The sequence below is a fragment of the Nicotiana tomentosiformis genome, chromosome 2 (genome assembly GCF_000390325.3).
Source record: "Nicotiana tomentosiformis chromosome 2, ASM39032v3, whole genome shotgun sequence".
Taxonomy (NCBI): domain Eukaryota; kingdom Viridiplantae; phylum Streptophyta; class Magnoliopsida; order Solanales; family Solanaceae; genus Nicotiana; species Nicotiana tomentosiformis.
This window is the reverse complement of record NC_090813.1, coordinates 166490449-166505755: the sequence shown is the minus strand read 5'-3', so window position 1 is coordinate 166505755 and position 15307 is coordinate 166490449. Positions and strand designations below refer to the sequence as shown.

At 40.7% G+C, this 15307-nt stretch overlaps 1 protein-coding gene across 1 annotated transcript; it reads right to left on the bottom strand.

The window, feature by feature from the left end:
- Window positions 1–486: 486 nt before the first annotated feature.
- Window positions 487–13797, bottom strand: LOC138906018 (uncharacterized). The gene is made up of 3 exons (XM_070194536.1): window positions 13594–13797; window positions 664–993; window positions 487–558 (listed from the first exon to the last, which is right to left on the bottom strand). The coding sequence occupies exons 1-3, from the start codon at window positions 13795–13797 to the stop codon at window positions 487–489; spliced, it is 606 nt and encodes a 201-aa protein (XP_070050637.1).
- Between the last annotated feature and the right edge of the window lie 1510 nt (window positions 13798–15307).

Genomic DNA, 15307 nt, shown 5'->3' with positions numbered 1-15307 from the left:
ACTCATCACATTGAGTTCATTGGGTGGTACTCATATCATATTAGCATGTATCTGGTAGTGGTGGCATTTCTGCACGTACTTGATGCAGTCAATTTCCATGGTCATCCAAAAATATCCTTCCCTTAATATCTTTTTGGTTAGAATGAAGCCATTCATGTGAGGTCCACAGGTTCTGGCATGTATCTCCTCGAGCAACCTAAATGCTTCCTTGGCATCGACACATCTTAGGAGACCCAAATTGGGAGTCCTTTTGTACAGAATTCATCTGCAATAAAAGAAATGGTTAACTAACCTCCGTAGCATGCACTTTTGAGTGTGTGTATCATTTTTCAGGTACTCCCCTTTCTCCAAATACTCCCTGATATCGTGAAACCATGGATTCCCATCAAACTCTTCTTTGATGTGAGTGCAGAAAGTAGGTTGCTTGCAGATTTATTTTGGGATGGGGTCAATATATTTCTTGTCTAGATGTTGTATCATGGAAGATTAAGTGGCTAGTGCATCTGCAAACTCGTTCTGGATTCTAGGAACATTCTTGAATTCAATCTTTGGGAACCTCTAGATTAAATCGTGCACACAATGTAAGTATGACAATATCTTGGTATTCTTGGTGGCCCATTCCTCAAGTAACTGATGTATTAGCAAGTCTGAATCTCCGATTACCAATAATTCCTGAATGTTCATGGCGATGGCCAACCTAAGTCCAAAGATACAAGCCTCATATTCTGCCATATTGTTGGTGTATGGAAAACTGAGCTTAGCAGATATCGGATAATGTTGACCAATTTCTGATACTAGGATTGCTCTAATGCCCACTCCCTTGAAGTTCACGGCTCCATTGAAGAACATTCTCCAACCATCATATGCGTCGGCGATATGTTCTCCAATGAAGGACACTTCCTTGTCGGGAAAATACGTTTTTACTAGTTTGTACTCTCCGCCCACATGATTCTCTGCCAGGTGGTCGGCCAATGGTTGCCCCTTGACTGCTTTCTAAGTCACATAGATGATGTCAAACTCACTTAGCAATATCTGCCACTTTGCCACTTTTCCAATAGGCATCAGTTTCTAAAAAAATATACTTTAAGGGGTTCATTCTTGATATGTGGTATATGGTGTATGCACAAAAGTAATACCTCAACTTCTGAGTGATCCATGTTAGAGTACAACAGGTATGCTCCAGTAGTGAGTATCGAGCTTCGTAAGGTGTGAATTGCTTGCTCCATCCTTTTGTTCTCGTCATGGTGCCCCAAAACGCATCCAGATGCTGTCCAACACATATAGGTGCAACAATAAAGGTCTCCCGGGCTCCAGTGGGACCAACACATGAGGTTTGGACATGTACTCCTTTATTTTATCAAACGCTTTTTGACACTCCTCGGTCTAACTTGTTGCAGCATCCTTTCTCAGTATCTTGAAGATTGGTTCACATATTACTGTTGACTGTGCAATGAAACGAATGATATAGTTGAGGCAGTGATCCACTCCCAATCCACACTCAACAATGAGTGGAAGAGGTCGTTGGAAGAATAGTACCCAACTATGAGTCACAATCGATTTCCTCAGGGAGCTAAGTGTGGGTGTTAGAGAGTATACTTGATGTGTGTAGAAGAAATAGATTAAATACGCTTCCAAACAAGATGATTTTGCAAATTACTTCTATAAACTATACTATCAATGATTAACTAGAGAAATGAAACTAGAAATTGATTAATTGTTTTTGGTTGTTTTCAAATAGGTAAAAGTCTTAGGGATGTAACCTTTGCCTAGGTGTTAGCCTAATGGGTTTATTACGTTAACACTTATTTTAGTGACTGAGGTGTATTATAGCTCTCCTACCCGCTCGATACCTCTCGGTTATAGAGTGATTTTGCCCAATTTGGCTTTCTCAAGCCCAAATGGGTATCAAGCCAAATAGTTGATATAAGCTCAAGTCGGGTTTTCCCTATCTCTAGTTCAAACCATTTTATTAGGCTAGTCAAATCCTTAACTTGCCCAATTTCTTATTAGCCAAGTTTTTCTAGACTAGGTACCTCTTTCTCGAGTCAAGACCAAGTCAAAAAGGCACGAATCAATGTTTTGCAGCCATTAATTCTAAAATTAAAGCATGAACAAGACTAAATAAAAAACATCCAATAATAAACAAGCATTAGATTAATTACCAATAAGGTTTACACACTAGGGTTGGGTTACAACCCTAGTAAATATCTAGCTACTCATAGTAGAAATGGAAGAAAACAAGGAAGAAACACTAATTAAAGCGATAATATAAAATTAAAATGATAAACTATTGTGTTTTTAACCCAAATTAGTCACAAATTACCAAAAGTGGTAAACCGCAACGACTACAGCTCAAAAAATACAAAGCTCGACCTAAGAAAGTGATTCCCGTCTATTTATAGTGGCCCAAAGTTTGCTGACAAAAATGCCGTTCGAGAGGTTCTGCAGCTGCACAATTCCATGTGCGGTCCACACATTGCTCGAGTTTGCAGGTTGAGGGATTCTGCAGCTGCACAATTTGATCTGCGGCTGCACTTCAGCTTCTGTGGCCGCACAATTCCGTGTGCGGTCCGCACTTCTAGCAAGGCTTCAATCTTGGTCGTTTTGTGCACTCTCTGAACTTTTTGAATGCTTGTCAGTGCAACCATGTTTTTCAGCCACAGAAATTGTGTGTGGTCCGCACTTCTCTTAAATCAACTTTTAAGCTTCAGCACCAGATCTGCGGCCGCAAAGAGAATTCTGCGGTCCGCGCTTTCTTCTGCGGCCGCAGAAATACTTTTGCGGACCGTACTTTTGGTCTGCTGTACGCCTTCTTGCCTTATGAGTCGGAACACTCCTTGTTGAGTTAGGTTTCTTCATTAGAATCAACATCTCCTAAATTCCTGCAATTTCCACACTTTCATTAGTTTTGGAAACATAAATCAACACTTTCAGACTAAAACTAAAGCAAGAAGGTACTAATAAGTGGTCAAAATCAACATTTCTCAACACCCCCAACTAGATTAGTTCCCACCTCCTTAGAGTAAAAGGTCATTTAAGAGAATCAATATCATTCATACCCAGTTGGGACCAATAATTACCCACACTACTCATGCATTATCAACAAGGTAACAAATCACATATCATGCACATATAGTTCTGATGTGACATTTGAGCTTCAAGAATTAACTTTACTCATCAAGGACTCTTGTTCTATCATGTAGATCATGGTGGACTCTAAACTCTTCCTCCTCTACCTTCCATTTATCAAGCTCACTTAAGAAGTTAGCACTCAATCTTTAGATCAATAAAAGGTTCACTTTTCTCTCACAAAAGAATGTCACAAGTATGACTTCAAGTACCATAAGCTTGCCCCTCATGTAAATCACCACTAATGTGAGCTCACTCGGTTCAAAATCAAGTAGGACTTTTTTCGGGTCGTAGTGAAGGCGTTTGGATCGGGGTAGGATACCATATGGGTAAGTGGTTACACCTTTCCTTAAGCACTCCACATTTTCATTTCTTGGTTCACATTTACCAATTCTTAGAGGCATTCTCTTTTTCTTGGGGGTTAGAGAGACTTGACATCACTCTTTCTTGTTATTTTCATTCTTTTTTCTCCCTTGATGCTCATGTTAGGGATACTTACCTCTTTTTGATTTCATAAACCCTTCCTTTTATTCTCCTTCTTGCATTTTCTTTTTGTTCTTTTTATTTTCTTGCCTTCTCTTATAGAGATCATTTCTTTTCTCTTTTTGGTGCCTGATACCTCTTTCAAATTCCTCAACTCTCCCCCCAAACTTATGCCTTAAGCCACTTATTTCACAAGAGTGTTAAGGAAGGTCCGGGTACCAAGAGAGGAGCACCACAAAATGGGTAAAGGTTTATATCATGATTATCAAATGAGAAAGGCTAGAGGCTCAAAGGGGGTTGACTAGGGATAACAATATTGGTTGGCAATAGAAAGTCCAAATGGACCAAAGAAAGCCTACAATCATTTCCCAAACCAAGCAAACTTAGGATTTTTCCTTGAAGCACATTCGAGGCAAGTTCTAGACCATTCATACGGGTACTTGGACTAGCAATGAAAGATCATCCCACTCCTCATGAAACTAGACAGTAAAAGAGCATAGAGTCGAGAGCCTACAACAACCACAATCAAGTTAAAGATCACTATGGTCCAATAAACCACTCAATGGTTACCAAAGTCAATTCAAGAGTCTCAAAGTCACTAACTAGAGCTATTTTCTTTCAAAAATCTTATTTCAAACCATACATACGTAGTTAAGTGTGTTAGTACCAAATAAAGCATGCATAAATTTTTTTCGAGAATGACTTGATTAGGCCTTTTATTCATTACTATTACTATTATTATTACCTAAATACAAAAAACAGACTCATTCCCGTAAGAAGGTTGTCACGTCATCCATCCTCGGGACGAGTCACCCAGTTCACACAAAACTACCTTTGGAAAGAATAGCGGCATTAATAAAATCAAAGGCTTATTATCCATACTACTACGAAAAACATAAAAATAAGCTACTAACATAAAAAGAAGCTACTAACAAAACAAAAACTAAAGTGGATAATTAAAGAAGGTAATGAACAATAACTACTAAAGATAGATAAACTAAAAATAACAATAGAAACAAAATCATCCAATTATTACTGTCCGAATGTATCCAAAATGTGTCAATCAAATAAACTCCACCCCCCGAATAAAGGTAAGAATCATCCCCAATGCTTAACAAAATAAGAGTGAAAAGAGAGAGGGCGAAGAAAACTCCCTAAGTATCCTTGGACATCTTAGTGTCCCCAACAACATCTTCTCTTGTTGGGTCAGCCAATTGCACGCACTGCTTCAATAGTGTCGGCAGCAAGGCATGGCTCATTAGACTGGCCAGCTAGTACAACCGGTGATGGTGCAGATGGATCTGGGGCGGACTAGCCTGGGTCAATTAACATGTCTAATGGAAAATCCCTAACTGTCGCAAGTCGGGTCACCTCCTACCTAAGCTTTTCAACTGATCTCTTACTTGCTTGGGACTTCCTCATCTTCTTCACTTCCTTGGTCAACTCCTCAATAACCGACCCATGTTGTACCAGAGTGTCCATGATCATCTTCTGGTTGTCAAGGATCTTGCGCAACTTCTTATCAAGATTAGTGGACACCTATGGTGCCTATGTAGATGACTGCGCTGCACAATACTAGATATCTCAGACAACTTTGAAGTAGTTGTCTGCATCTAGTTATTGAGACTCACACATGTCTGGGAGACTCGCAGAGTAGATAATAGAGCTGAATGTATGGGAAGCAGCCTCGAAGCTATAGCAGGGGCTACCCTGGGGGCTATGGTAGGACCTGAAGATGGTGGCAGAGGCACAACAACAACACTAGAAGAGAATGTCGGCTATCTCAAAAACTACCACTGTTGGCTCATCAGACTGGCCTATGGTGGTAGAAGGCTGAGCTCTCTTTTTTGTGTTGGTCGAATCCATCAATGAATATCAGTCAAGTGGCTTCTTCGGCTTAAACTTTATATCATATGATCTTGGATATATCTTTGCATCAGTAAGGTACTCTGTGATATTATTGGCATAAGGGTAAGTCGTGTTGGTTTGCTGTGCTACCAATGTAATGTTGGCCGATATCACAGAACCCACATTAATTAGATACCCGACCATAATAGAAGCCACTAGAACAACCCATGGAATAGGTAGATGGGTTTCATTATGGCATGGATCAAGTCTACTACACACAAAAGTCTACCATCCCTCCGCCTCAAAGCATAATGTGTTCCGCTGAATGGGAACCCCAGCAATGATCCATGGTGGTGGTGGCCCTGGTGGTGCTAAGATCTCCGCTAACCATGGTCAGACTTCTTCTTTTATAGCAACTTCTCTAGGTACTCTTTCGGCTCTAAGTCCTCAAACCCCAAGTACGCATTTAGCGTGTTCTGATCAAACCTCACCTTGAGGTTGTGTACTTTGGTCACCTTCGTCCCCTTCTTGATGTGATAAATGTTGGCGTAGAATTCTCGGACAAGGTACTCCTTGGCATCTACCACTCCCTCCGTGAACAACATCAAACCCTTCCTCGCTCTAAACTATTTTAGCACTGCAGGGTTGTATGTCTCTAGATCCTTCAACAGAAACTGCCTCTCAAGGGCCAAGGATCTCATGGGCCACCTCATTCGTAAGTCAATGAAGGGAGCCAAGCTAAAAAATCTATCCTCCCATATCTCCTTCTTCTTTTATATCTCCACACCAACGGATGTACCCTCTCCCCCTCTACTATCATTAGGGATATCCTGTACAGTCTGCATATCCGTATTTAAAATAGCTGCACGCTTAGAAGTCTGGCTAGCACTTTCCTAACCCTCGGAAGTGCTGTGAGATGACGAGGCCTCGATTGTGTAACTACCTGCTCCTCCATAATAGAGGCGGAGTTTCCCTTAGAAGCTTCCCTAGATGGGACATAAGAGCTAGACTCAGATAGGTCTGCACCCCTCCCTCTGCTTGCAATGGCCTTCTTCCTGATAGTTTTGGGCTTGCTAAGGGGCAAGGTACCTCTACCTCAACCCCGAGAAGAATCACCTCTTCCTTTTGTAGTTTTTTAACGGCCGCATGATCGAACCATAATCTGTGTCAAAACAAAGAGGATTGTTAGCTGCAATTCAACATTCAACACATTCAAGACTTATGTAGGCAAGGGAGAACATGTGGACACAGTGAGTTTACGACAGAAATAACATGCTGTAGGAATTGGGAACTGCGGTCCGCACATTTTTGATGTGCGATCGCATACAGGGAGTGCAAACCGCACAATTGCAAGTGCGTCCGCGCTTCTGAAAAGTAAACTTCAGAGGCTAAAAAGCCTCTTCTCTGAAGACAGTACGGAGGCTATTTTGCAGCCGCAGAATGCTTCTACGGTCCACACAATTATCAGTGTTGTCCGCACATATGGGTCTCAAGAGGTAGACCTCTGATTGACTTAGACTTAAGTGCAGCCTTTCTCAGATTTTTTTGATCCGCACAATTAAAGTGTGGCCGCAGAAGCACTTGCCTTCACTAGGTTGCCTAAAACAACAAAACTGTGGATTGCACAAATTCAAATGCGGCCGCAAATTTCAAAATTTAAGAACATACAATCATTTTGTACATAGATTTTGCAATTACTTGTACAAATTGGTATGGCAACATGGTATACACATGAAATATCACTAACCCAACCTGTTAAAGCATGTTTTATCAACTATTCAGTACAGATCTACACTATATAGACACATGGATCAACTCTAATAACATATGGCCTAAACAAAGAAACTAAAATTTCATATGAGTGCACTGGGTGTGTGAGCATAGGTAGGTGTGTGTGGGGGACAGTGAAAATCTCTCGGGAAAACTTGCAGAGTAACAGTGATTGTGAGGAGAGTGAAAAGTGTAAAATTAACTCAAAGATTCTATTTATACTAAGAGTCATAAGAGGGAAAATGAGTCAAGTGCGGCCATGCAATTCCATGTGCGGTCCGCACTCTTTCACCTGGGTCTGCCTTCTCTGAGCCTCATATGCGGTCCGCACATTTTTGAGTGTTGCCACACAAATCGTCTTGAGGTCGTAGATTTTCCCCGCACTAACAAACTTAAAACTTCAGAGAGTTTACATTTTCACACTTTGGCAAGATTCCAATTGTGCGGTCCGCATATGAAATGTGCGGCCGCACGTGTACTTCTGTCGTGGCACATAAAATTGTGCGGTCTGCACAAATAAAGTGGTCTGCAGTTCCTTCAACCCTTAGCCATTTTTTAGTCCACCCTTCTTGGAAGACACACTCAACCCTGTAGCACACTTCACATCAAGTTAGAACACAAATAACATCTAACTATAAAAGAAAAAGGAAAACAACATGGGTTGCCTCCCAAGAAGCGCCTGATTTAATGTTGTGGAATGATGCAATGTGAAAACATCCTCACGTGAAGTAAATTGTGAGGACCCATAAAAATTTTAACCAAAAACTCGGGGTTTCGTGGTACCAAGATAGATTCCTGCGTTGCTTTTGTAGAAATTCTTCGCGGCGAGCTTGCTCGCCACGGTTCAGACTTTTTGGACTGAACAATACCGTACGGACTTAGAGGAAAATGTTTCACAGAATAAAGCGTTTCTGCGGCCCATTATGCGGCCGCATAATCACCCTGCGGATTGCATAATGACGCAGAGTGAAGCAATAAGTTTGGCCAATTTGAGGTCAATTTTGCGGTCGATTATGTGACCGCATAATCGATATGCGGACCGCATATCAGCCGCATATTTTCTTCTTAGGTTTCTGTGGAGGGAGTTTTGCGGTGCATTATGCGACCATAGAACAAGTATGCGGACCGCATACTGGTCGTATACCTGAGCCGAAAGTTTAGGCCCTTGAGGGCTATTTCTGTGGTCACTTTGCGGATCGCATAACCATTATGCGGTCGCATATGCGACCGTATACCTGTGTCGGGGCATTGTTTTTCTTAATTTAAAACCCGACCCCCATTCCGTTAAAATACCCCTTAGGTCTATTTTGAGCTCATTTTCTAATGTTTCTAGAGTGAGAGAGAGAGGGTTCAAGAGGGAGGGCCTAAGTTTTCATCAAATTGATCTTCAATCATCACTTGAAGCTTTGGAAATATTCAAGTAGAGCACCAATTCTTCATCCAAAAGGGTAAGACTTCATCACCCCAGCTCTTAATTTCAAACATAGTTATAATGGGGTACTAGTGTGATACTTCATGGGTATACGGATGGTTTATCTTGCATGCATGTATGATAAAGAGTGGGGGAAAAAATGAGCTAGAACCATGAACATTTTCCTAATTTTGGGTTCAATTTGTATATTGCTAAAATAGATTGTGGTTGCTAAGGGTTTCGGAAAATTGTAGAGTCTAAAGAAGCGCAATTGAGGTATGTATGGCTAACTCTCTTCTTCCTAGAATCGAACTCCTGGTGTCCGAATAATGGGTGTAAGTTCTAACTTGATCATACTAGAATTGTTTGCCTTAGTGTGTTGGATTGAAAGATTCATGTTCCCTAATTGTTTTAGATGGTTACCATGCCATCATGTTATTTGAGAACGTAATTATGTTATTTCCAAGCTCCTTCCCTTATGTTTGCAATGCCTTATGTGATGGTACTTATCGACATGAATGATGATGTTATTTGAACGGATAAAAGGGAAAAAGACTTGAATTGCAAAATGTTCCCAAGTGCCAAGAACTACTTAATAAATGAGGCTGTTTGTGCCATATAACGAAAGATGGGAAAGAAATGTGAATTGAGTGAACAATTGAAAGAGGTTATGTCTCAAGTGAGATGGCTTAGCCGATCGGGCCAAGATCAGACGCCATGCTGTACACATGGTGGCATTTGTGTTGGAATTATTGATTTACATTGTGGATATGGATATGTCTCACTTGAGATGGCTTAACCGGTCGGGCCGAGACCGGATTCCGTGTAAAAACACGGTGGCATTGTGAGTTGTGGCCTTGACACTAAGGATTATTAATCTAAAAAGATGAAAAGATTGGATTGGAAACTATGTGACCCTTACTTGGTGTTGTCTTTGTATTTCTATGAAATTCTTATTGATTATTATGACTGTTTTCTTTTGGTTTCACTGTTCATTCTACTAAGATTGGTATTTGCCTTACATACTAGTACTATTAGACAGTGCTAACGTCCCTTTTGCTGGGGGCGCTAAATCTTTGAATTGATGTAGGCGATTCCATCGCAGATAGTGCCGATCGCAGATAGGTGGTGCTCTCTTTCTCTCCCCACATCAGTCTTGGTGAGCCCTATTTCTCCCAGGGGTCATGTAGTCCTTCTTTTGTATAAGTTTTCATATTTTTAGGTATAGCCGGAGCCTTGTTGCTAGCATTGTCATGTTGCTCTTTTGTACTCTTAGAGGCTCTGTAGACGTTTATGTGGGTCATGTATGTATGTCGGGGTGGTCGTTGGATCGAGTTGTATTTTGAAAACTCAACTATGGTATAATGTATATAATGATAAATGGACCAGCAACGTTTATATATTTATATAACTGACCTTTCCCCTGTTTTACAAATGGTGATGTGATCCTTTTTTTTGGATTATGAATGACTCGGGTAGGAAAGGTTTAATAGGCTTGCTCGACCGGGTCCACTCAATTGAGCACCGGGCGCGCTCCCCGAGGTTGGGGCGTGACATAAATGAGCCCAACCATGTGGCTATCTCCAACCTTGCCCAAGTATGCTTTACCCGGTGACTATTGACTCGAAATACTTCATTATTTTTGTTCTTCAAGTCTAAAGCACCAAAAGGTGTCACTCCAACAATTTCAAATGTACCACTCCACTTGGATTTTAGCTTCCCGGGAAACATTCTCAACCTTGAGTTAAACAACAATACAAGATTGCCCACCTTGAACTCGTTGTTCTAAATGTATTTGTCTATAAGGCCCATAAAGTTTTGGCAAGGAATTTAAGATTTTGTGGTATCGAGGTAGGCTAATATGTTCGAAGACCGACTTTTTGGGTTGTCGAATGCATTGAAGATTTGGTGGAAATGTTTGGTAGAAGAAGGCAATTATGCGATCAAGTTCGCGACCACAGAATCATTCCGCTGGCCGCATATCCATCGCAGAGTTGAGCAAAAAAATTGTTGAATTTTTAAGGTCGTTTTGCAGTCCATTATGCGATCACATATACGTTTCACGGTCTGCACTACCATCGCAGATTTGGCATTAAGAATTTTGGAGGGGGATGCTGCGGTCCATTTCGCGGCCGCATAACTGGTCTGTGGACTACAGACCTGCCGCAAACTTGTCCAGGCCAGCCCAAGTTTTTGGGATCATTTTTTCGGTCCATTTTGTGGGCTGCTTATCTATTCTGTGGTCCACTCTGTGACCACAAAGTTAAGTTCAGAGAGTCCATTTTTTATTTTTATAACCCGACCCCATTTCTTATAAAACGACTTTGGGGTTATTTTGTTTGGGTAAAACACATATTTTAGAGACAGGGGAGTGCTTTAGAGAGAGATAAAGGATCCCCAAGTGCATTGATCATCAATCCCTGCCCCAATCTTGAAGATTCATAGTCTTACTAATGGGTTTAAGTAGGTTATGGAGTTGGAGATAAGTCATGCATGTGACATTAGGTGGTAGTATGTGAGGTTGTTGAACTATTTTGGGTAGTTTCTTGGTTAAATTGGTTGAGGGAGGAAGGAATTTCCATTGTAGAGTTTTGTAGTTGATTTTGCATAATAGGTTTTTGACAAAATTCCCAAGAGACTTATGTCATGATAATCCTTCTAATTATTATCCGTTTTTCGCTATCTTCCTATAGATTGATATTGCTAGAAGTGTTGGCACATTGTAGTAGCCTAAGGAAAGATCAATAAAGGTATGTTGTCTAAACTCCTCTCTTAGAAATCGAATTATATGGTGTCCCCATAAGTTTAAAGTATGGTTGGCCCAGGTTCCTAATTCCCATGTTCCGAGTTTTTCCTAATAAATTCGATTATTTAGGTTTCATATAGAGCGAGGGCCTCTTCTTCCTGCCTTTTCTGTAAGAGACTTTCTTTCTTGCCTGAGTATGGGTCTACCTGCCTTATTTATCCCAAGTAAGCAAAGTGTCAAAAGATGTATGTACTCAAAACGTGTTCCAATTACTCCTATCTCATCATGATCGCCTTCGGGAATGCGTTCAAGTATGGTTTAGGTATTAAAATGTTATAACTTCAATTCATGTTTGAAATGAAAGGTATTTATGCTTAACTTGGAAAGAAAACCCATTGTGCTTAAGACTCTTATAGCTCATATGCATATCATATCTCTATTTCCAAATGCCCTTATTGTTGATAAACTATGACGATATTTGGAAGTGAAAGAAGTGAGAGTGAGATATAAAATGTGGCTATGGTTGTTGTAACTAGAGCGTATGATTTGAATTCATGTTTCAATCGTAAATCACCATGATCTCCTCTGTAAGAGTTTCCAATATGTTTTGAGTTCTTAGTTGCCATGAGTTGAAACTGTGTATTGCCTTTTTTAAGAAGTATTTCAAAAAAAAATGGTGTATTACTCGCTTATGATTTTTAACTTCTGTTGCGATTGTAATTCGTTTTGCTCCATATTTTGGAAAGAAATCTATTATCTTTAAAGCCTTCGTTACTAATGAACTTAAGGTTATGATTTCCAGAATGTTCTATGTGTCGATGTCTAAGATGATGATCCTTGAAAGTAAAGAAATGAAAGTGTGGAATATGAGATACGACCACCGTGCCATGAATGAAGAATCATATGTGTGGCCGAGAGAGCCAATGATATAGTGATGTTGTGAGTGGTTGAAAGTACTAATGAAGTGATATATGGTATGAAAGGTTATGAGGTGAATGTATTTGTATTTCCGTTTCCTTTGTGTGCAAAACAGAATGTTTTTGGGAGTATCATTAGCGAGCCGAGGAAGGGTGGGTCGTAAGGCCAACACCCGAAACTACATATGCCGGTGTAGGAGTAGATTGTGATTATTCCCCTTAATCAAGATGAGATTGATATGTTTAGATTATTCCCCTTGGTTGGGATGAGATTGTTGATGTCCTTGGAGTGGAAGTCGACCCTCACGACATATGTGGGAAGGCGGCTTAGCCGATCGGGTGGAGATCGGATGCCATATCGCGCACATGGTGGTTCCCACTCTTGGTAATACCTTTTGTTTCGCATCACATGTCAATCCATATTGTTTGTGGAGAGATGGCCTAGACGACCGGGCATGATCGGACTCCTTGCTAAAAACACGGTGGTATATCAGTGCTAATGATCTCCCAACCAAAAATAATATTATTTTCATATTTTGAAAATTATTATGTTTTAACTTGGAATTTGGATATCATTGATTGTTACTTGCCGTTTCCATGGTTTTCCCCTTCTTATATTGACATTCTATTTTGAAAGAGGACATTTAGCTTCACATACTAATACTATTCCACATGTACTAATGTCCCTTTTTCCGAGTGCGCTGCATCTTCAATGGATGCAGGTGGTTCATTAGCAGGCAACTTTGATCCTCGTTAGCGGGTCCTCTCTTTTCAGAAGGCTTTGGTAAGCCCTACTCTGTTCCGGGCCTTATGTCACTTGACGTTGTACTTTATGTTTTGAGGTATAGCAGGGGCATTGTTGCCGGCACTATCATATTACTCTTGTATCCATTAGAGGCTCCGTAGACATGTTGTAGGTGGTGTTCAATGTCGGGTAATGAACTAGAAGTGTTGGTATTTGGCAAACATGTTTTCCATTGTAATTATGAACTTGTAATATTTTGGAAATTGTAAAATGAATCTCCTTTGAGTAATGGAAAAAGAATGTGGAACACTTTACTCTTCTCATGTCTATCTCTTATTATTGATTCTTATATCGTTCATGGGTAAGGTTGGGTAGAAGGCATCAAGTAGGCTTGCTTGATCGGAGTATCTCGGTTGAGCGCCGGTCGTGCTCCCCGAGGTCAGGGCGTGACATTGTCATGAAGATATTTCATCTTTTCTTTGTACAAGGACGAAGTCGCATATGCATGGTACCAGAACTCATCCAATTCATTCAAATGTGTAACCCGCAAGTTAGCGGCTATATCCCAATCAAGATTCAATTTCTTCAGAGCCCACATTCCCTTGTGCTCTAGTTCCACAGGAAGATGAAAAACTTTCTCGAACACCAACCGGTATGGAGACATTTCGATAGGTGTTTTGTAAGTCATCCAATAAGCCCATAACACATCATCAAGCTTCTTGTACCAATCCATCCGATTAGCATTCATTGTTTTAGACAAGATACTCTTTATCTCCCGGTTTGAGACTTCCACTTGCCCACTAGCTTGTGGGTGATAGGGAGTCGTGACCTTGTGAGTAACACCATACTTCCTAAGTAAAGTGTCAAAATCTTTGTTGTAAAAATGTGACCCCCCATCGCTTATGATTGCACGTGGAATACCAAATCTTGTAAAAATATTCTTCTTCAAGAAAGACACTACACTTCTCGCTTCATTGTTGGGTAAGGCGAGACCTCAACGCATTTGGACACATAATCCACCACGACCAAGATGTAGGTGTTTCCACAAAATCTCACAAAAGGGCCCATGAAGTCAATCTCCCAAACATCGAAAATATCAATCTACAAGATGGTTGTGAGAGGCATTTCATTTTTTTTTTGAGATTCTAGCGGCCCGTTGACATTCATCACATCAGTTCACCAAATCACTAGCATCCTTGTAAAGAGTAGGCCAATAGAAACCACAACTAAGAAATTTGGCTGCCGTTCTTTCTCCACCATGATGACCACCATATAATGAAGAATGTCAAGCCCCAAGTATATCACCTTGCTCTTATTCCGGTACACACCTTCTAATAACCCCATCTGTACAAATCCGAAAAAGGTATGGTTCATCCCAATAATAATCTTGACGATCTCTTTTGAGCTTCTTCCTTTGGTTTGAATAGAACTCATTCGGAATGATTCCACTCACAAGAAAATTTGTCAAGTCCGCGAACCATGGCACCTCTTTCTCCAAAAGTTGCTCATCGGGAAAGGAGTCATTGATTTCAAAGCCATCATGCGTCCTCCCCTCCTTCTCCAAACGAGACAAGTTGTCTGCCACTTGGTTTTAACTACCTTTCCTATCTTGGATATCAATATCAAATTCTTGCAACAAGAGCACCCATCTCATCAACTGGGCTTTGGAATCCTTTTTGCTCATAAGATAACGAAGTTCTGCATGGTCCGTGTGGACAATAACTTCGGCAACCATCAAGTACGGGCGGAACTTTTCAATTGCAAACACAATAGCAATGAGCTCTTTCTCTGTAACAATATAATTGACATGGGCACTATTCATAGTCTTACTAGCATAGTTGACCGGATAGAAAATTTTGTTGATACGTTGCCCCGAAAAAGCCCCAACCGCTACGTCACTTGCATCACACATGAGTTCAAAAGGCACACTCCAATTTGGAGCGGTAATGATAGAAGTAGTTGTCAACTTGAGCTTTAATAGTTCAAAAGCTCTCATGCAATAATCATTGAAATTGAACTTGGCATCCTTCTCAAGGAGCTTGCACAATGGGTTCACCACTTTAGGGAAATCTTTGATAAAGTCCCGGTAAAAACCTGCATGGCCTAGGAAACTCCGCACACCCTTCACTGAAGTTGGGGGTGGAAGCTTAGAAATCACCTCAATCTGTCCCTTGTCAACTTCAATTTCATTCTTTGAGATTTTATGACCAATGATAATACCTTCCTCAACCGTGAAATGGCATTTCTCCCAATTGAGT